Consider the following 23,481-nt stretch of genomic DNA (forward strand, 5'->3'; position numbering starts at 1 on the left):
ACGTGGTTTCAAAGTTTGGCTGCCCTATACGTTACCTTTTCAATTGATTGTAATCAAACTTAAGCAACCGTTATGTTTTAATTTGTAAAACAACGAAAGTCTATTATCTCAAGTATTACACGACTTTTTTGAACATAACTAGTGTCCTACAAACGAGTCATCTCTCAAACTTACAAATAACAAACTTCATAACAATTTGATATGCTGTTCAAAAGTTTTGGAAAGAAAAGAAATTCAAAGACTATTCAACACTATACCTGCTTTGATCAAGATAAATGGCCTCAACATGATTCAAATGTGGTATCGTACTATCTGAACGTTCCCGGTATCGCTCGTGATTAAATTGTTCGAAATTAAGAGTCATTTCTTTTATTTCGCTATTTCTTAAACACTAACATTACGTCAAATTTCATATTTTATACTTTAATTACAACATCAATATTTTAGAACCCAAAGAGTGAATATACCCCTTGATTGGATTTAAGCATTCATGTAAATCTATTTTTACAAATAATAAGTTTGAATGAGAAAGGCTGAGTCTGACCGCTAGGTGGATTAATTTAGGTTTTATATGTAAAATTTCACCCAGCAACTGCAGGCCCGGATTTGAGGGGGGCAAATGCCCCGGGCCTCCCGATTCAAGGGGTCCCCCTAATCCTGGGGCGACCTTTTTTTGCTCGTCACCTTCCAGAACGTTACCTCTAAATATTTCAAGAAAAGAGGGCCTCACGGACAAATTTGCCCCGGGCCTCCCAGCGTCTAAATCCGGCCCTGAGCAACTGTAACATTTGTTTGCTTTTTCTTTTTCTTAGACTCGAAAAAAACGAAAGTTAAAATGACTTATACAAATTCTAGTCAATGTGCATAGGTAGAATAAATCTGGATTATTTTGAAATCATTAAACTATACCTTTCAGCTACCGCTCCACCAACGATTGTTGTTGCCGAAGCAGAGAATGTCATCTGGAAAAGGTAAACAACCAAAATGTTGCCCATCAAAGGATCTAGCACCGATGGGTCAATGAGAAAGTCTCCCAAACCGATGAATGGATTACCGTGGTTACTTCTCCCCATCATAAAGGCATATCCGAAAAGCCAGAAAGATATGCCACCTAGCACGATATCTACTACGTTCCTCAGCATCATGTCGATTTCGTTCTTTTCCGAAACACATCCTGACTCAAGCAAAGCGAATCCAGTTTGCAGAGTAACAAGTAAGAAAGCACATATCATAATAAAAGCACCATCATTATCACCGAAATCGTAAAGCATGGGAATCACTTTAGTATCGCTAACGGTTTCATTGTTTAATACGCTGTCTGTTGCTATTATCAACTGATCCATCACGTTAATTTCTAAATTCAATTCTAAAACTTCCACAAGATGTTTTGTTCATTTTTACATGATGCAGCACCAACCAAAGTCAACTACTGCCGTGATCAAACTGAAAATCACTACTGATGTATCTATACAAGCCACCTGCAGGTATTCCCAAGCAGTAATAACTTTGCTGACAAAAATACTCACAAACACACATTGCTCATTAATAATTATAATTGGCAACAAAATAGCTCTATCCGCAAACGTAGAAAAGCAAATGAACCCTTCCGTGCAATAAATTTACTCTATACTAAACACAGAGCAAGATATTCTAGTCGCGGTGACATGACAAGGAAAGATAATACTAGATTACCTCCAACGGATGATATTATGCGTGATCGTGCGTGGCACGAGACCGCATAAAGAATGATTGTTTTTTAAATTTACACGATAATTTAGAAACGGTGGAGCTTGAAACATTGAAATTAACCTTGTTAATAGTTTTTACGGTATCTGAGTGAAAATTGAACGGTTATTTTCAATACCTTTCATGAGAAATTTCTGGCATAAACCCCTTAATTACAGTTGATAGGATTTTTTTAATTTTCAGTTTTAGCTTTAGTAAGAGGTATATAATTCGGAGACCAATCGAAACGGAATTTTGAAGGTTCGTTTCTTCGGACCTGAACCGAAACGGAGCGTTCTGGGATGATCTACGTCCGTTGAATTGAACTTTAGTAATACATCTCTAATCACTGTACGTGGCTTGTAGGAAAATCAACCAACCAATTTTTTTTTCTCATCTAATATTTATTTGACACGGCACAAATACAAATTAATGTTTAACGGCGCCAATTATATCTGATTTCTTACTCTCTAAAGTATCCTAATAACTAAAAGCAAATGTTTTATCCTCGCTGTCGACTACGAGCTGAAATTAAATCTAACTTAGAGCTAGAATGGTTTGTTGTTTGATGGTTTTCCATTGCCATAGGTAAGCATCATATGCAATATGTTCCGCTCAGGGCCGGATTTAGAAGCTAGGGGGCCCGGGTAAAAATTGTTTGTGGGGCCCTCTTCTCTTAAAACATTTAGAGTTAACGTTCTAGAAGGTGACGAGCAAAAAAAAGGTCGCCCTAGGACAATGGGGGCCCCTCCAATCGGGAGGCCCGGGGCATTTGCCAAATCCGGGCCTGGTTCCACTGCTGGGCCAAGATGTTACGGACTGGCTGATTGAGTTGTCTCCCTCGGGCCCTGAGAGTATCGTACGGGTCTGGTTGCTGGTTCCGGATCCAGGGTCCTTGTCGTTTGACTGGATGTAGGCGGAAGGGAATAGGACTAGAGCGGGGCATGGATGGATTTCAGGAAAACGTATATAAGGGACATGTAGGGTAGGCTCGCCAAGACATCACGAACAGGAACAGCCGGCTGCCTATTAATTTAGACCTGGCGTCACGGTGTACAAGGCATGACCAAACAACATGCTCTATGTGGTGATAACCTTCACCACAGGCACAGATACCACTTTCCCCGAGCCCAAAACGACGGAGATGTACGTCAAATCTATAGTGATTGGACATAAGCCGGGACATCATGCAAATGAAATCCCGACCTACATCCAACTCCTTGAACCACGGGCTCGTCGATACCTTGGTGATAATGGAATGTAACCACCTTCCTAGTTCCCCTCTGGTCCAAGAATTTTGCCAGCTGATGATCGTATTCTGACGTACAAGTGCGAAAAATTTTTTAAAGACAATTGGTCTTTCATAAATGTCACCGTTTGTTGCGCCCACCTTAGCCAAAGAGTCCGCTTTCTCATTGGCCGGTATCGAGCAGTGAGAACGGACCCACACTAAGGTAATCTGAAAAGATTTCTCGGATAAAGCACTCAAATGTTTCCGTATTTTCCCCAAGAAATACGGAGAGTGCTTTACATTTTTCATCGATCGGAGAGCCTCAATGGAACTGAGACTATCCGTAAAGATGAAATAATGGTCCGTGGGCATTTTTTCGATGGTCCCTATGGTGTACTGAACTGCGTGTGTTTGCTGCGGAGCGGAAACAGAAACATCCGTACTCAATTACAGACAATATCGTTGTTTGGTAAAGCCTTATAAGATCTCCTAGATGGGCTACCCACCATGATCCGGTTATTGTACGAAGAAAATTCACTCATTGTTGGCATTTTTGCATCAGATACCTAATGTGACAACCCCAGATGCCTTTCGAGTCGAACCAGACACCAAGATACTTGTGTACCCAGGGGCGGATTAAGGCGAAGGCGAAGCAGACGGTCGTCAATCATTGGAGGGCGCCAAATGTGGGAGCGAAAAGATTGGAAAAAAAAACAAATTGAAACCACCATAATAATAATAATAACAACCTATTTTTCGCAGGCTTGCTTATCGAGTCAATAAAAACGCTCTCAATTGTTTATATCTGCGAAATTAAAACGAAAAGTTGCGTCCGGATTTCGGTCCAGTTCGGTCGAGAATCGGAACAAGCTCGTTCCGGTCTGTTTTAACTCCGGTACGACTGGCTTCGTTCCGGTCAGCCCAAAGTCTGGAAAATTGTCAATTTTTCCGAGCAAGCGTTATATTAATTGAAATAAATCATAAAGTCTATCATGCATGTTGGAAACAGTTTGATTAAATTAAAACAATGCAAAACGAGTTTTGTTGTGAAATTTTACTTGACTTTTTGAAGTGTTGTTTTTGCCAAATTTAAAGGGACACACCACTGAATATGTACTTTTGATTTTTTTGAAACATTGATTATAAATCAAAGGAAAATTCGTGTTTTTTTTTTTTCGAATAATACAGGTCGGACTCGATTATCCAGAATGCCCAAAAAAAGTTCATTCCGGATAATCGAATCACAGAAAAAATATTCGAATTAGCGATTTACGAACATAAAATATATATGTTCTTTTTTTTCTCATTTCACTTGTATGATGCAGTGGCGTAACCAAAAATTATTTTTGAGGTGAAATAGGATAAAATCTTAAAAAGCAAAAAAAAAATTGAACATTGATTATTTTCACTTAATTCGAACATGTTCCAAACATGCCGGAAGTGACATAAATGGTGACAAATATTCCAGAAGGGATGGTGAAGGTAAGATTTTGAAATAAAAATAAAAACGAACACCAAAACAATAAAATTCCGTACAATCGAGTCCGACCTGTACTTAGCTGCGAAAAATAAATATATTTACTCATTGAAAATTTTATAGAGTGAGTTTACTAAAATCAGTGCACTTTGTAGAAATGAAAACTTGCAAAAATCGTTGTAAATTTCCCAAGCATGTTCGTTTTTAGAATAAACACCATGTCAATAATTAATTGAATCTGCTATTTTTCACTCTCACGTAGTTGACGAGCAGTCATGATTTTTAAAATGGATGATCTCCTGATCATTAGAGCTTCACGAAACTAAGCCTTGATCGACTGAGCTGGAAACTCTTTCGTCAAATTTCTTTGTGTCAACTGAATTTGTTTTTAATCCAACTATTTCATTTTTTTTTCATTATTATTTAACTGTTAAACTGATTCACCGAGTGGCGAGTGGTTGAAGATTTTTAATATAAGTTTCACACAATAGCTCTTGGGGAAAACGCTTATTGCCAACAGGCCAAGCTAAGTTCTAGTGATGTTCTGAATTGATTATAGTTAATATTATATTGATACGAGATTGTCGGCGTTCTAGGAAATTCCCAAAATTTTAGACTGTCGTGGTTTGTCATTAATAGATTTCTGTCTTGCTTGCTTATTGACGCTTGATTTTTCAAACAAACATCACATATTTTATCTTTCTAACCTCAAAGAAAAACATAATTTACGCTTTCATAAATTATAAGAATATTATGTTAATTATATTAATTAAAGAACAAAAGATTTATTCAATAAAATTGAAATTGAAAATTAGCTTTCTAGACTATAGCGAAGCTTCAAAATGTGAAAAATTTGGAAAAATAACAGTAACTTTCTGGGACACTGTACTTGATTGGTTACATTTTTATTTTGCTTAGCGACAAACCACTCTAATGAAAAACAAGTTTAAGATACCTAATGAACATTAAAATAATTTACATCTGGTTTGGAATAAGTTTCGCAAATGTCCAGAAGCCAGTTCTAGAATATTCCATATGAAGCCCTCGGTTGGACCAAAACAAGTTTCTCGAGATAACACTAGATCTCGACGTTTTAAGTATTTTGAAGACATTTGTCATCGGAAAAATCACAACTTTGAATACTTTGAAGAACATAACTATTTATATACAGTCAGGTTTTTTACGCGGTTTTCTTTACGCGGGTTTCGAAATGCACGTTTTTTACGCGGATTTTCAAATCACGCGGTTTACCGCGCTAATTCAAAAAAAATCATGGGTTTTCGAGTTAACGCGGGTTGGGAAACAAAAACATCTGAGTATTTATTGAGCAAAAGACTTAGTCAAAATAACCCTCCGCCCTCCGAAAGATCAGTAAGAACCATCAAAAAGGACAATTTTAAATACTTGTCGTAGAGCGTCTCGGGAATTTCTAAAACCTTTCTTGGTGGTTTACTTTATACGCGGATTTTAGAATTATGGCGGTTTTTACGCGGATTTTAGAAATACGGCGGTTTTTTTTACACGGGTTTTTTCGTAAGATACGCATCCCCCGCATAAAAAAACCTAACTGATGGGGGGCACCAAAATAAGTTTTCGCCTGCAGCTCAAATCAGTCTTCGTTCGCCCCTGTGTGTACCAAAACCTTAGAAATCATTTTACCCATTACTTGTGGCTGGAGCTGAGCAGGTTCATGCTTACTAGAAAAAAACTACTATCTCAGTCTTCTCCTAAGAGAATTTGATACCTAGCTGTAGAGCCCAAGCAGACAAATTGTCTAAGGGATCTTGCAATGGTCCTTGCAAATCGACAGCTTTGGCTCCTGTAACAGAGACCACGCTGTCGTCTGCAAGTTGTCTTATCGTGCATGAATTTGCCAGACATTCGTCAATGTCATTTACATAAAGTTATAAAGAAGGGGGTTTAAACATGAGCCCTAGAGAAGACTCATGTAGCTAATACGAAAAGTTGCTAAATCGCCATGCGTAAAATGCATGTGCTTTTCAGACAACAAATTGTGCAAAAAATTGTCCAAAATTGGAGAAAACCCTTATCGGTGAAGTTTACCCGAAAGAATGGCAATAGAAACGGAATCAAAAGCCCCCTAATGTCCAAGAACGCAGACGCTATTTGTTCTTAGCGAGCATACGCCAGCTGAATATCTGTTGAAAGCAACGCAAGACAATCATTCGTCCCTTTGGCACGACGGAAGCCAAACTGAGTATCTGATAGTAGATCATTTGATTCGACCCAGTAGTCTAAACGCCGGAGTATCATTTTTCCATCAATTTTCGGATACAGGATAGCATTCCAATCGGCCTATAAGAGTTGTGATCAAAGACTGGTTTTCCCGGTTTTTGGATGGCGATCACCTTCACTTGCCTCCAATCCTGCGGTACACTGTTTTGCTCCAGGACCTTATTGAGCAAGTTCAACAAGCGCCTCTTGGCAGCGCCGGGTAGATTCTTCAACAAGTTGAATTTAATACTATCTAACCCAGGTGCGTTATTGTTACAGGACAGGATGGCAACTGAAAATTCTGCCATCGTAAAAGGTGATCGCGATAGAATCACCTTTTACGATGGCAGAATTTTCAGTTGGCCCGGAGACGCATCGCGAACAAAGTTTTACGCAGGGACACAGCCCGGACATACTTTCCTGGCAAAATCAAACATCCACCTACCTGAAGACTTCTCGCTTTCGTTAACCGTCATACGATTTCGCATTTTTCGGGCTGTGTTCAAAAGAGTGCTCATCGATGTCTCCCTCGACGTTTCGTTTGCGAACTGACGCCAATATCCGCGTTTCTTTGCTTTAGCCAAGATTTTAAACTTGGTATCAAGCTAAGAACACCGTTTAAGGTCGTCGGCCTTATCTTTATCCTGGAAGGTCAGAAACACGTCGGATCATTGCTTGTAGCCATCGGAGCACTCTCTGTCCCACCACGGAGTAGGAGGCCGTTCTTTGATCGTTACGCCGGGATATTTTTTCGTTTGGGCTTGCCACGCGGCGTCGAGAATCAAGCCCGCGAGGAGGTTGTATTCTTCAAGTGGTGAAAGATGTTGAATCGACTCAACAGCTCCTGAAACCATTTCCTCGTATAACTTCCAATCGGTATTCAGTGTGAGGTCATACGGAATATCAATTGGTCGCGTGCGAGTTGACCTGTTAGTAATTGAAATTAGAATAGGCAAATGGTCGCTACCGTGAGGATCAAGGATTACCTTCCATGTGCAATCCAACCGTAACGACGTCGAACAGAGGGATAGATCCAAAGCACTTGGACGTGCTGAAGGATTCGGGATACGTGTCATTTCACCGTTGTTTGAAATTGTCATGTCGAAGGTCGCAAAGGAGCGGTTATCATTTTAAGGGGAGCCCCAAGCCACGCCATGAGAGTTAAAGTCTCCCAAAATCAAACGTGGCGAGGGGAGAAGTTCTATTAAATCAAAGAGCAACCGTTGCCCAACCTGTGCTCTGGGGGATATATATTGATGCAATACAAAGCTCTTTACCTTGTATTGTCATTTGACATGCGACAACTTCGATGCCTGGAATCGAGGGAAAGTTAATTCGATAGAAAGAATAGCACTTTTTAATCCCTCGAAGTACTCCTCTGCCAATAATCATACATACACGGGTACATAACACGAAACGAATCTGAAAGGGGTGTATACTTTTGTGCCGCTGACGAGAAACACAGACTGCAATCGCATGCAATCTAGAATCTTCAATTTTACGTCAGGACACGAGGACCGACAGACTCGAATCCGTCACGACACCATCGATCTCCACATCTCGTGCGATACTCGCGTGTGAAAAGCTCGAAGCAAGCTATATCGTTGGCCTGTGACGTCAGGTCTTTCGAAATTTGAATGAGGTTCAAGGATTTCGATTTTAGGCCTGAAGTAGACTGGAAGAGTCGATCCGTCAGGGTCAAGCCTAGCTCGAGGGGAGATTGATGCCGGGACAGGAGAGGAGTGAGCAGGAGGGACTACGGGAGGGTTTAGTGACATAGGACCGGGAGGGAGGGGATCTACATCCATTGCGCTTTAATTAGCGCACTATCAAAGACAAGAAACCCGTCCCCGTGGTTCTGTGGTTAGCGATGTCGGTCGGCTAGCTCTCCCACACGGTTGTGATATCGGGTTCGATTCCCGATCGAGTCAAGGAACTTTTCGAGCTGGAAATTTTCTCGACTCAGCACTGGGGCACGGTGTATCGTTGTATTTATCCCACACATGCAAAATGTACGAAAAACAATATCGATAACGAATTCTCTCAACTATAATCTAGTTGATCGAGACCGCTATTAGCCCCAAAGCTAAGCGTGCGATATTGCTTGGATTACAGTGATCAATAGGTCGATATAAAGAAAAAATGTTGGACAGTTTTGTAGTACTTTAGTTATCATTATTATTCCATTGATTCGCGGTGAAAATTAATGTAAACTTCGAAGGTCAAATTTCCGCGAACTACGCACCACCTCCAAGCACCCCTTGCTTAGATGTCATGATATACTACCGCTGAAGTCAGTCGTGGGCACCATTTCGCTAATTCGCTAATTAGCGACGCTAAAATTCAGTTAGCGATTTAGCGATTTCGCTAATTTTTGAGCTGGTTAGCGAAACTGTTAGCGTCGCTAAAATTATGGCCTTCGAAACGCTAATCGCTAATTCGCTAAATTTTTCAGAGAAGCGACAATAGAAATATTTAGAAAAACTGTGAATTGCTGATGGCGTACGTAAATTGCTTCGAAAGATGAACATACTTTACTGCGAAAGTTACTTTTGTCAGTTTTTTTTACCCTAGAATGGAGTTCCAGTTATCGTACAAGCCATAGGAGCATTTTGAAGAACAAGCACAAGGTCTAGATTAAATTTTCGGCACACCAAGAACTTTGGTAAATTGCAATGCGCTTGAAATTATGACAACTTTGGTTCTACTTTTTCGATTCAGATAATAATTGAATTTTTATGAAAACATTTCTAAGAGTATCTATTTTCAATGCAAGCTACATAACTTTTGTTATTCTTGTTTTTACAAAATCAAATATGAATACCGTTTCGTGAACCTCTCATTGTAAATACAGGTCGGACTCGATTATCCGGAGACTCGATCATCCGGGGGCCCGATTATCCGCGGCTCGATTATCCGGAGAAAATGGCTCGATTATCAGAGTATTTTTTTTCTTCTGCATTTCTATAACGTATATTTGTCTTCCGGGTCATTGGGAGTTTCGGGGTTGTTCAAAATTGTAACAACAATGCCCCGTTCTGTTCAGGTAGTTCGTTTTTAGCAGTTTTCTCGTCGTTCCTTCAACCACTTCTTACTCAACAACCTCCAAAGGCAAGGTATTATAGTTTTTAGTTGCCGATGAGGACAACCACTATTGGTCAACCGGTTTCGAATTTATGGCCGGAACATATTTCTGTAATATAATGGCCATGATCAATGCAGTACTTAGAACCACAAGCCTGTTTTGGTGGCGTTCCGGATACTCCTGGATTATTACCAAAACTCATCAAGCGAAATCAATAACGATTTGAAATCCGCAAAGTAGCCCATTAGTGGCAATATCGAGCGTCTCATGAGCGTCATCATGAGTGTTGTCAAAATCAAACAGGGTCTGTATATGTAACACCTCAATTCTTCTTAATATTTAAGATAATAAAACAGGTAAATACCTAAATCAAATCAAATTCTATTATATTTTCTGGAAAATATTTCCTTTAATCTCTCGATGCAAAAGCTGTCTTTCTAATGGTAGTTCTGATTTATTTCATTTGGTTTTTACATCTTCGAGATAATCAATATTACATAATTTATTATTAGGTATATATGTATAACAAACGCCGACGAACAGTCTAAAGACAAATTCCAATTTATTTCGTCCGTACATGTATTGTGTACAACATACTATAATAGAAAACTCACTGTCCTAAATGAAAGATATTGAAAATTAAAAAATAATAAATGGCTCGATTATCCGGAGGATTCGATTATCCGGAGCGAAATGTTTTTCAAAACTCCGGATAATCGAGTCCGACCTGTACTTAGCTTTAAAAAGTAATTGTTTTCGTTTGTTTAACCAAAAAAGATCAAAGTGGTCCAAATCTTACAAAACACGAGCAATAAATATAGCGATATGACTATTTACATATTAAAAAGTTAGCGATTAGCGATTAGCGAAAGTTCCGCTAATGTGGGTTTAGCGTTTAGCGATTATCGAGCTAAATTTTCCGGTTAGCGGCTTAGCGATTAGCGACGCTAAATTTTCGATTAGCGGTGCCCACCACTGGCTGAAGTACATATAAGCGTCACACGTGCTATGAAGTCCGATAGCACATGTGGCGATTATGCTTTCAGTGGAGGTATATCGGTGTCCTAAAACATTAAAAGAACCCATCCCAACAGGTCAACTAATGTTTGCTCCCGTGAGCCTAGACTAATTTTATGCTTCGGCGCTAATTTTTATCCGAAAAGTTTGTGACAATCTTTTTCCTCAATCAATGTTCAATCGTCACCCTGCTTGCAGGAAGCAGATTAGTGTTCTCACGAGTTTTGTAATTGTAAAATTATTTGTGAATAGTGATAAACGATAAAATCCCTCAGCTCAAGGATGGGTGGTAGCAGTATGTCCATCGGCACTTGCCACAGGTTTTTGTGCTGTGTTTCTTGAGTTTTTTCATGAAACTTTTACTAATAATAAGACATTAAGGAACCTATTAGAAAGCAACCATTAACATCGAAAGGACTATTGGGATTTAAAATTGGAGATGATGTAATTACGCTGAACAAAAACACATAGAATGAAAAACACAAGTAGCAATTCACGTGTGCAGAAAAACCAACTTGCTGTTTTGTTTCGTATATATATGTATATATATATATATATATATATATATATATATATATATATATATATATATATATATATATATATATATATATATATATATATATATATATATATATATATATATATATATATATATATATATATATATATATATATATATATATATATATATATATATATATATATATATATATATATATATATATATATATATATATATATATATATATTATTTATTTTTTTTTTTTTTCTTCATCTATAGTTTATTTGACACGGCACAAATACAATTCAATGTTTAACGGCGCCAATTATATCTGGTAGCTTACTTTCTAAAGTATCTTAATAACTAAAAGCAAATTTTTTATCCTCGCTGCCGACTACGAGCTGAAACTAAATCTAACTTAAAGCTAGAATATTTTGCATTAAAAGCACAGGTTTGCTGTTTGATGATTTTCATTGCCATAGGTAAGCAGCATATTAAATTTGTTCCGCTGCTGGGCCAAGATATTACGGACTGGCATATTGGGTTGTTTCCATCGGGCCTTGAGAGTATCGTGCGGGTCTGATTGCTGTTTCCGAATCCGGGGTCTTAACGTGTTCTTGTCGTTTGGTTGGATGTAGGCGGAAGGGGATAGGACTAAACTGGGGCGTGGATGGATTTCAGGAAAACGTATATAAGGGACATGTAGGATAGGTCACGGCTCGCCAAGACATCACGAACAGGAACAGCCGGCTGCCTACCTTCGGCCTGCAGGGAAGCTATTAATCTAGACCTGGCGTCACGGTGTACAGGGCATGACCAAACAACGTGCTCTATGTCGTGATAACCTTCACCACAGGCACAGATACCACTTTCCCCGAGCCCAACACGACGGAGATGCGCGTCAAATCTATAGTGATTGGACATAAGCCGGGACATCACGCAAATGAAATCCCGACCTACATCCAACCCCTTAAACCACGGGTTCGTCGACACCTTGGGGATTATGGAATGTAACCACCTTCCCAGTTCCCCCTTGGTCCAAGAATTTTGCCAACTGATGATCGTATTCTGACGTACAAATGCGAAAAATTCATTAAAGGCAATTGGTCTTTCATAAATATCACCGTTTGTTGCGCCCACCTTAGCCAAAGAGTCCGCTTTCTCATTACCCGGTATCGAGCAGTGAGAAGGGACTCACGCTAAGGTAATCTGAGTAGATTTTTCGGATAAAGCACTCAGATGTTCCCGTATTTTCCCCAGGAAATACGGAGAGTGCTTAACATCTTCCATCGATCGGAGAGCCTCAATGGAACTGAGACTGTCCGTAAAGATGAAATAATGGTCCGTGGGCATTTTTTCGATAATCCCTAGGGTGTACTGAATTGCAGCTAATTCTGCGACGTAAACAGAAGCAGGATTATCGAGCTTATGGGAGACGGTTAAATTGTTATTGAAGATACCAAAGCCAGTGGACCCATCAAGAAGTGATCCGTCAGTGTAGTACATATTGTCGCAGTTGATGTTTCGATATTTATTGGAAAAAATTTTAGGGATCTGCTGCACGCGTAAATGATCCGGGATTCCACGAGTTTCTTCTATCATGGATGTATCGAAAAACACAGTAGAATCAGAAGTATTTGATAAGTCGACACGATTTGGAATATTCGAAGAAGGGTTAATATTTTGGGACATGTGATTGAAATACAATGTCATAAAACGGGTTTGAGAATAAAGTTCGATTAACCTTTCAAAATTTTCAATCACGGGACGGTTCAAGACCTCACATTTGATTAGAATACGAGAAGACAGGCTCCAGAAGCGGTTTTTCAATGGTAGTACTCCAGCTAAGATCTCCAAACTCATCGTATGGGTCGATTGCATGCAACCCAAGGCGATACGCAAACAACGATATTGTATTCGCTCCAGTTTGATCAAATGTGTGTTTGCTGCGGAGCGGAAGCAGAAACACCCGTACTCAATAACAGACAGTATCGTTGTTTGGTAAAGCCTTATAAGGTCTCCTGGGTGGGCTCCCCACCATTGTCCGGTTATTGTACGAAGAAAATTCACTCTTTGTTGACAGTTTTTCATCAGATACCTCACGTGACAACCCCAGGTGCCTTTAGAGTCGAACCAGACACCAAGATATTTGTGTACCAAAACCTGAGAAATCGTTTTACCCATTAATTGTGTTTGAAGCTGAGCAGGTTCATGCTTCTTAGAAAAAACTACTATCTCAGTCTTCTCCGGAGAGAATTCGATACCTAGCTGTAAAGCCCAAGCAGACAAATTGTCCAAGGTATCTTGCAATGGTCCTTGCAAATCGGCAGCTTTGGCTCCTGTAACAGAGATTACACTGTCGTCTGCAAGTTGTCTTATCGTGCATGAATTTGCCAGACATTCGTCGATGTCATTTACATAAAAGTTGTAAAGAAGGGGGCTTAAACATGAGCCCTGGGGAAGACCCATGTAGCTAATGCGAAAAGTTGCCAAATCGCCGTGCGTAAAATGCATGTGCTTTTCGGACAACAAATTGTGCAAAAAATTGTTCAAAATTGGAGAAAATCCTTGTCGGTGAAGTTTACCCGAAAGAATGTCAATAGAAACGGAATCAAAAGCCCCCTTAATGTCCAAGAACGCAGACGCCATTTGTTCTTTGCGAGCATACGCCAGCTGAATATCTGTTGAAAGCAACGCAAGACAATCATTCGTCCCTTTGGCGCGGCGGAAGCCAAATTGAGTATCTGATAGTAGACCATTTGATTCGACCCAATGGTCTAAACGACGGAGTATCATTTTTTCCATCAATTTCCGGATACAGGATAGCATTGCAATCGGCCTACAAGGGTTGTGATCAGAAGCTGGTTTCCCTGGTTTTTGGATGGCGATCACCTTCACTTGCCTCCAATCCTGCGGTACAATGTTTTGCTCCAGGAACTTATTGAACAAGTTCAACAAGCGCCTCTTGGCATTGCCGGGTAGATTCTTCAACAAGTTGAATTTGATTCTATCTAACCCAGGCGCGTTATTGTTACAGGACAGGAGGGCAACTGAAAATTCTGCCATCGTAAAAGGTGATTCTATCGCGTCGTGGCCCGGAGACGCATCGCGAACAATGTTTTGCTCAGGAACAGAGTCCGGACAAACTTTCCTGGCAAAATCAAATATCCACCGACTTGAAGACTCCTCGCTTTCGTTGACCGTTACGCGATTCCGCATTCTTCGGGCTGTGTTCCAATGAGTGCTCATCGATGTCTCCCTCGACGGCTCGTTCACGAACCGACGCCAATATCCGCGTTTCTTTGCTTTAGCCAGGCTTTTAAGCTTGGTATTAAGCTCCGAATACCGTATATAGTCGTCGGGTATACCTCCCTTCTGGAAGGCCAAAAACGCGTCGGATCTTTGCGTGTAGACATCGGAGCACTCTTTGTCCCACCACGGAGTGGGAGGCCGTTCTTTGATCGTTACGCCGGGATATTTCTTCGTTTGGGCTTGCAACGCGGCGTCGAGAATCAAGCCCGCGAGGAGGTTGTATTCTTCAAGTGGTGGATGATGTTGAATCGACTCGACCGCTTTTGAAATCATTTCCTCGTATAACTTCCGATCGACATTCCGTGTGAGGTCATACGGAATGTCAATTGGTCGCATGCGAGTTGACCCGTTTGTAATTGAAATAAGAATAGGCAGATGGTCGCTACCGTGAGGATCGAGGATTACCTTCCATGTGCAATCCAACCGTAGCGACGTCGAACATAAGGATAGATCCAAAGCGCTTGGGCGCGCTGGAGGTTTCGGGATACGTGTCATTTCACCGTTGTTTAAAATAGTCATGTCGAAGTCATCGCAAAGGTTATAGATTAAAGAGGAGCGGTTATCATTGTAAGGGGAACCCCAAGCCACACCATGAGAGTTGAAGTCTCCCAAAATCAAACGTGGCGAGGGAAGAAGTTCTATCAAATCAAAGAGCAGCCGTTGCCCAACCTGTGCTCTAGGAGGAATATATATTGAGGCAATACAAAGCTCTTTACCTTGTATTGTCATTTGACATGCGACAACTTCGATGCCTGGAATCGAGGGGAGGTTAATACGATAGAAAGAATAGCACTTTTTAATCCCTAAAAGTACTCCTCCATATGGGGTGTCTCGATCAAGGCGAATAATATTAAAATCATGGAAGTTGAGATCAATATTTGAAGTAAGCCAAGTTTCACAAAGGGAAAATGCATCGCATTTGTTTTTATTTATCAAAACTTTAAACGAATCAATTTTTGGTAAAATACTTCTACAATTCCACTGTAAGACAGAGATAGAATCCTTAATATACGCGGTTGAATTAGGCATTGGGTTTTAGATGTTCCTGGCAGTGCTGGGAACTCCTTCTGGGACTTTAAATTTGCAAGCCCAGGAGGAGTTTGCTTCGGTTTTTCCGCAGCACTGTTTGGTTTGTTCGTACTTTTCATTACACTTTGGGAAATCTTAGGACCTTTACGGGGAAGTTTAGGAGAAGAAACATTTTTCCTCTTCCTAGACTCCCCAGGATTGGCATAAGATGAATCGTCAGAATCGGTTTCATCAGAGGACAACAGATCAAAGGGGTTCGATGTTATGGTAGAAGTGGTCACGGTCTTCTTCAGCATCTCAGCATAAGAACGCTTTGAACGCTCCTTAAGTGACCGCTTGATTTTATCTCTGCGCTGCATGTACACCGGGCATGTGGAGAGCACATGCCCCACAGTGAATACATTTTTCAGCATTAACACTGCAAGAATCTTCCGCATGAGTCTCCCCACACTTGCTACATCGTGCCTTATTGCAGCAGTAGGCGGCTGTGTGGCCTAACTGCTTGCAATTGGTGCAATTCATAACACGGGGTACATACAATCGCACAGGCAGACGAACCCGGTCGATCGAGACGTGGCTAGGGAGTACAGATCCGGCAAACGTAACGCGAAACGAGTCTGACGGAGTGTAAACTTTTTTACCGCCGACGAGAGACATGGACCGCAATTGCTTACAATCCAAAATCTTCGCCTGTGTTTCGGTATTTTTGAAGCAACCGGTTGCGCTTTTTAGGATACACTCGACAGACAGACTCGAATCGGTTATGACACCGTCGATCTCCACGTCTCGTGCGGGTATGTAAACGCGATACTCGCGTGTGAAGAGCTCAGATCAAGCGATAGCATTGGCCTGTGCCAGATCACTGACCACGACACGGAGCTTGTTAGGTCGGACCTTGGAAATTTCGGTCACGGCCTTGTACCCCTTCGTCAGGTCTTTAGAAATTTGCAGTATGTTTAATCGCTTTGAATTCACTCCTGCCTTTGGACGAAAATAAACAGTATAGCTGCCCTGTTGAGATCCGTCCGGGTAAAGCCTGGGGCGAGGGGGGACTGGAGAATGAACAGGGGAGGGGGTAACAGAAGGGTCAGGGTCAGGGGGGTTCGGGGATGGTGGCACGGGAGGCGAGGGATCTATATCCATCGCGCTAAATGTAGCGCACTAGCGCACTAGCGCCGACAAGAACACGTACCTATTTACTTCTTCCTTCCAGCAGTGGTTGTCCGATCGTTCGAAGGTGCACCCAAAGCAGCCAGCAGCACCAGTACAGCAGCACCAATACAGCCAGCAGCAGTGAGCCGGGTGTGAGATCACTCAGCACACTCGACTGTCAATTAGAAATTAGAAAGATCTATTCACTGTGCACAGATCAAAACTGCAGCTGGTATTTTGCACCAATACAGCCAAAGTTGCGAGCCGGGTACAGAACGTAGCGACACAACTCACAATCTAGTTGGCATTTAGCGCGAATAATACACTCTTTTGTTTGGCTATTCGTACACACGGACCGGATTGTAATAGAACGACCACTTTGCACGTCCGTTTCTGTCGAGTGTTCGACGCGGAATGATATATATATATATATATATATATATATATATATATATATATATATATATATATATATATATATATATATATATATATATATATATATATATATATATATGTATATATATATATATATATATATATATATATATATATATATATATATATATATATATATATGTATATATATATATATATATATATATATATATATATATATATATATATATATATATATATATATATATATATATATATATATATAACAGGTCGTATTTTTTTTCTAATTTCAAATAATAACACTTGTTGAGAAAGTTGGCTAAGATTCATTTTAGATAAAAAGATGAATCACTCGTGCTGTTAGATTTTTTTTAAATTAATCTTGTTCTATTCATTTCGAGCTTCCGCAACAAAATAAATCGTTTATTTCTAGCTCTAGACAAACAATGAGAAAAGTCATTTTTGTATCAATACAAAAAAAAAGATGAACTCGTCTTAGCTTAAAGGTTTGAAAAACAACCGTTTTAAGAAAGATTCCATGTGGCATACTAAGTCATCAATTCATTCTAACAGAAATAGTCATGAACATAAAATATGAGATTTGATATGTTCACAAACAAAGCTCAACAAGAAAACGAAAAAAATGTTGTGGATTCAGGTTCGTTTCACCTAAATATCATGTCAAAATTCATGACAGTAATATTGAAATATACTCTGCATCATCGCAGAATACTGTAATCATTTTATAGAAATAGAACTTCGTAAAGATTAATTTTTGAACTCGAACGATATAAAATAAACTTTAACCATCAATTCCTTAAAAATTAACCAATCACATTCACATTGTGTGATTGTGGAGGTTAATCTAATTTGTTCTTGTTGTTGTCAACCCAGATTTGGTATCTGAAATTACCGTAAACGTGGTCAATTTTCCACTAGCCTAAGTTTTTTTTCGGATCTTCCAGTAGGTAATATGGAATAGAAAATTGTAAATCTTACTGCACTTAATGAAGGCGCAGTTTATTGCTTTGCTCGTGAAAAAGCAGCTAAACTAAAAGAGTTAGATGCTTGGTGTCAAAGAACAACTTATAGAATAGACTTCAATGTTAAATTCGGTTTACAACAAAACCCATATTTATCACACATTTCAGGGAGAAAATTGCAGTTTAGCTCTCGAAAAACATTTGCTTTCACATTTGTTCCTTTCTAAGTGCTTCTTATGCTCTCTTAATTGAAGTTTTTAAGACACTATTGAGTACGAAATTTCCTCAGCTTTCCAACGATAACAACAGAATTGTGCTAGCTATAATGCTTCTTGTGCTAGTATTCGTTCAAGGTAAACATAACCGAAAACTGAAAAAAGTGACTCTGCTAAGGTTAAATTTTGGCCATACGCGCAGAAAGATTTTTTCATCAAATATGGTCCTCTAACTATCACCCCTTAAAGGGCTTTAAGTGGGCTCACTCTGTATATTATTTGTTAAGCTCAAAATAAATAAATCTCATCTAGCAATGTCGAAATGTAAAAAAGATTCCGAATACATCTTAGTAAATGGACAAAAAATTCACAAGCATTCGCCGACTCTTAGGCCGATGTTATACTAAGGCGATGCGGCGCGAACTGCGTCGAAACAGTTCGGGATCTGTTTTGACGCGCGTCAGTTTTCATTGCTGATATTTTCCCTCGCCGAACTGTTTCGACGCAGCTTGCGCCGCACCGCCCCAGCCTAACATCGACCTTACTCTTCTATAAATTTGTATTTTAAGAAATTTTATCTCTCGATATTATTCCGGTCACGATTGTTTAGTGAACATTTAAGATAAAATGATATAAAATTAATGTATAACTTGCAATCGTTGCCAAAATGTTCAATTCTTGTTGAGTGATTTATGGTTTTTATGGTAACCATATTCGTGAAATAAACTGTTAATCTCCATCAGCAGCAGCATTGCAGTTTTGTTTTGATTGCACACGAATAGAAATCGTGTACCGCTGCAATGATAGACCAGTGAAACTCTGCTCCATCTGTACTGTATGGTACTGTTGCTTTCACCAGTACGTTTTCCTTCAAGACATAAGTTTTTTCAGATTCTAATAGTAGGCGCTACCTTTACATTCGAATTTTCAAATTAGTCTTAGTTGAAGTTCATGGTAACAAACGTTAATCGACTTGTTGGGACGCACAGTGGTCGGAGGCCGGAAAAACCTCGATTTTTCATGTCAATATTTTTGATGTTTTGAATTTTTCCGAAGATTCTTGAAAATTTTACGTGAGAAACACTTATTACCCCATGGAAATATGAGCCAATCTCGAGATGTAGCATTTTTACGAAAATAGTTCTGGATTTCGTAATTAATTTTTAGTAGAAATGTGGTAAGTGCTTTTTACGTAAAATTTTCTGAGAAACACGATGAAACCACCAAATTTAAAATAAAATTAGTTGCATTGGCCGAAAAATGTAAATGTAGTTTTAAAATACGAAAATAATCTATTTAGCAACACTCCCGGGCAAAAACAATATTTTTCTCGATTCCTTGGTTTATTTTCCTCAAAATTCACCTATCACTATTTTTCGGGTGTCTTACGTCTATAAATTATAAAATAAAATAATAACGAAATTTACAACTTTTTTCGTAAAAATGTTATATCTTGAGATTGGCTCATATTACCTCGGGATGATAGTTGTTTCTTATGTGAAATTTTCCAAGGAACACGATGACATTATCAAATTTACAATAAAAATGGCTGCATTTGCCGTAAAATGTAAATTTTGTTTTCAAATACAAAAATTATTTGTTTGGCAACACTTCCGGTCAAAATATATATTTTTTCTGGATTCCTTGGTTTATTTTCTTCATAAATCATCTATCAGTATTTACCAGACATCTTACGTCTATGAATTGTAAGAAAAAGAAAAAAGAGATTTTTGACAAAAATTGCGCGACTTTGCAATAAAGAGGAAGTCCTGGAGAGCGGGGGGTATTTGAATCGACACCAAAATTCATCTGGCAACGTTGATCAGATCGCGTGATAGTGATTTATCTGCTCCAAATTGAACAAGGTTTAAGTGATTGAAATCTCACCTTCAGAGCAATTGTTCCGTGACAAGGTGGAAGGCCATGTATTGCTGCTGGGGTGCCTCATGAGGTCGCAACGAAAACATAAGTATCTTTCGATTTATTCAAGATTCTAAGTATAACAATAGACCTCGTCCAACACAATTATTCAGATCACATCTGTCATTGGCACGGATTGAGTGGCATTAACTGTAGTCACTCAGATCTCTTTTTTGCTAGCTTGTGTGATCGAGCTTTCATATACTACAACAATTGAATGGTGCTAGCGGTCATCCAACTAGATAATGTCGGATGTTGGAGATGCAGTATCAGTATGTTATATTTGCGAGAAAGAGGAACCGAACTCGGCACGACTTATAGAATGCGTGTTCTGTGGAAAATATGCGCATTTTCGGTGCAAAAAACTGTTTGGGAACGCAATTGCTAGGGCTAAGAAAAAAGTGTATTTATGCTCTGTGGAATGCTCTGAAATGTACTCGTACACCAGCCAAACGAATGTGAGCCTCGATGTTGTTGTTGCTGAGCTCCACGCACTGAATGCTGGTATGAATGACTCAAGGAAAGAGACATCTCAATTGCGACTTATTGTGGAACAATCTCGATTGCAGTTATCAACGTTGGTCGCGACCAGTAATAAAATTGAAGAATCGCAGCAGTTCTTATCCAACCAATTCGATGAGCTCCAGAAAGATTTTCGTCGTTTTAAAATTGATATAGAGGCAGTGAAGATGGAAAATATAAAAGTTCGTAACGAAGTCCTGCATTGTCAGAACAAAAATCAGGCACTTTCGACGAGGGTGGACCTTTTAGAACAGGAATTAGACAAGGTGAACCGGCAACAGTTAGCAAGGAATGCAATTGTCATGGGACTTCCCGTGCTGGAGAATGAGGATACCAAACAGCTCGTACGGAAAGTTGGTCGTGCCATTGGTGTGCAATTAGAAGATACAACTGTTCTTTCTGCCAGACGTCTGATGGGTAAAGCTGTAAACAACTCTACTGTACCAATACTCGTTACATTCCGTGACGAGAAACTAAAAGAGGATTTTTTCGAGCAAAAGAGAAAGCATGGAGCTCTAGAAGCATCGGATATTTCGGAGGTGTTTACTGGGTCGTCTAGTCGGGTTTCGATTCGCGATAAATTAACTGCGTTTGGACGCGATCTTCTACGTGCTGCAAAAGAGGTCCAATCATCCCTAGGTGTCAAATACATCTGGCCAGGACGAAACGGAAAAGTTCTTATTAGGCGACAGGATGGAAGTAAAGTAGAACAGATTGGATCCAAGGAAGAGCTAAAACGTCTCTCAAAGACTACCACGAAGCGGTCTCTGAATACTTCCACCGGTAATGGGGGATCTCCATCACCTCATTTGTCACCACAAATCCGACAATCAGCTAAGCGTGCATGCTAAATATAATTGTAATCAACAGATACTGTCTATAAATTTTTATAAAGAAAAATTTTTATGTCGAAAACGCTAACGATCTGAATAAATATATAAATCATTTGTGTAATCGTTCTACTTTGCGAATCCTTCAGCTTAACATCAGGGGAATGAACAGCGTCGATAAATTTGATGCCTTGAAGGAGTTGTTAGATACGTATACTGGGCGTATTGATCTTTTATCATAAACCAACACCAATTCGGGTTTCGTCCCGGTTCAAATACATGGACAGCTGCTAGTGAACTCGTTGACGATATCTATCAGGCAATGGATACACGAAAAACTGCAGGCGTAATCTTCTTAGATTTAAAGAAGGCTTTTGATACCATTGATCATGACCTATTACTGAGAAAACTGGAGTACTATGGTATCCGGGGCATAGCTAATGCTCTGTTCAAGAGCTATCTGTCGGGAAGTATGTCTCAATTAACGGTACCGAAAGTTCCAGAAAAGCAATTACGGTTGGAGTTCCACAAGGGAGCAACTTAGGGCCTCTACTGTTTTTGCTCTATATTAATGATCTTGCCAGACTTCATTTGCATGGAAAACCTAGATTATTTGCGGATCATACATCTATGTCATACACAGTTACAAACTCCGCTTGTTTAGTTCATCAAATGTCTGAAGATATGCAAAAACTCCAGATGTTTTTCGGTGAAAATCTGTTGTCTCTAAACCTTGAAAAGGCAAAGTATATGATATTTCGTCTACGGGGCCGGCAAGTGGCAAACCAGACTGAGCTGAAAGTTGGTACAACAACAATAGAAAAAGTAGACAGTTTCAAATATCTCGGCTTGACATTCGACACTGCACGTAGCTGGCACGCTCATGTTGATATTTTAAGAAACAGTATTAGCTCATATTGTGGTTTGTTCTGGAGAATATCAAATCTGCTACCTCGAAAACAGCTTATTACTATGTACCAAGCATTTGTACAATCTAAACTGCAGTATCTGGTCGCTATTTGGGGAGCTGCGTCGAAAACTGTATTGAGGCCGCTTCAAACAACACAGAATCGATGTCTCAAAATCGTATATGGCAAACCACGGCTATACGAAACTCTGGAGCTATATTCTAATGCACCCAACTCGATTATCCCTATAGCAGCTTCACGCGAATTACAAACTGTGGTGACCATGCAAAATCTTCTCCATAATCCACGGATCCACCATAATTACGTTCTAAGACGAGCCGATCATACTCATGAAACAAGAAATCGAGCTAACCTCTTAGTATTACGACAGAATACGGAGACTGGAAAAAAGACCTTCACGTATTATGGCAACGTCCGATACAACGCATTACCAGAAGCATTGAAATTAGAACGCAATATACCCAAGTTCAAAAAAGCGGCACAACTGTATATTAGAGGCAAGTTACGTCAATATCTTATCTAAGTCATATTGTAGCAGAAAGCTACGGAAAAGCAGCCCGGCTCAGCTTCCAAAACAAAAACAAAAGTCAGAAGCTAGACCAGTCTTCCTGTGTTCAGCTGTTCACTGTTTCATCGGTCGATCGCGCCACTGACAGAATCATCGCCACCTTCTTGGAATACCAACCCAATGTACATCCAAACCTTGTCCTATGTGTCGCCGTTGAGGTCACTACCACTACGGGTTGAAATGCTCGGCCAGGAGCCGCACCAGATATTTTGTGAGGTAAATTAACTGGTATATGTCTGGCCGAAGCCAGCGATACTACGCTCATAATGGGTTCTTTTCTCTACTCTATCGCTCATTCCAAGTTTCATCATTGGAGACTACCAAGCTGCCACTGTTTCAGTCAATGC

At 39.7% G+C, this 23,481-nt stretch overlaps 1 protein-coding gene across 6 annotated transcripts in view; it reads right to left on the reverse strand.

Annotated features, from left to right (window-relative positions):
* The window catches only part of LOC129732953 (putative ammonium transporter 2), a 55,251-nt gene that overhangs the window by 12,612 nt on the left and 19,158 nt on the right, over positions 1 to 23,481 (reverse strand). The window contains exon 1 of one of the 6 annotated variants that reach the window (XM_055694427.1): positions 910 to 2,382. The exons of the other annotated variants lie outside the window; for them this stretch is intronic. Within the exon in view, the coding sequence (XP_055550402.1) occupies positions 910 to 1,343 (434 nt within the window). The 5' untranslated portion in view covers positions 1,344 to 2,382. Of the gene's footprint in view, positions 1 to 909; positions 2,383 to 23,481 lie in introns of those variants that run through there. 6 annotated transcript variants of the gene reach the window in all.

This window comes from Wyeomyia smithii, chromosome 3, assembly GCF_029784165.1.
Source record: "Wyeomyia smithii strain HCP4-BCI-WySm-NY-G18 chromosome 3, ASM2978416v1, whole genome shotgun sequence".
Lineage (NCBI taxonomy): Eukaryota > Metazoa > Arthropoda > Insecta > Diptera > Culicidae > Wyeomyia > Wyeomyia smithii.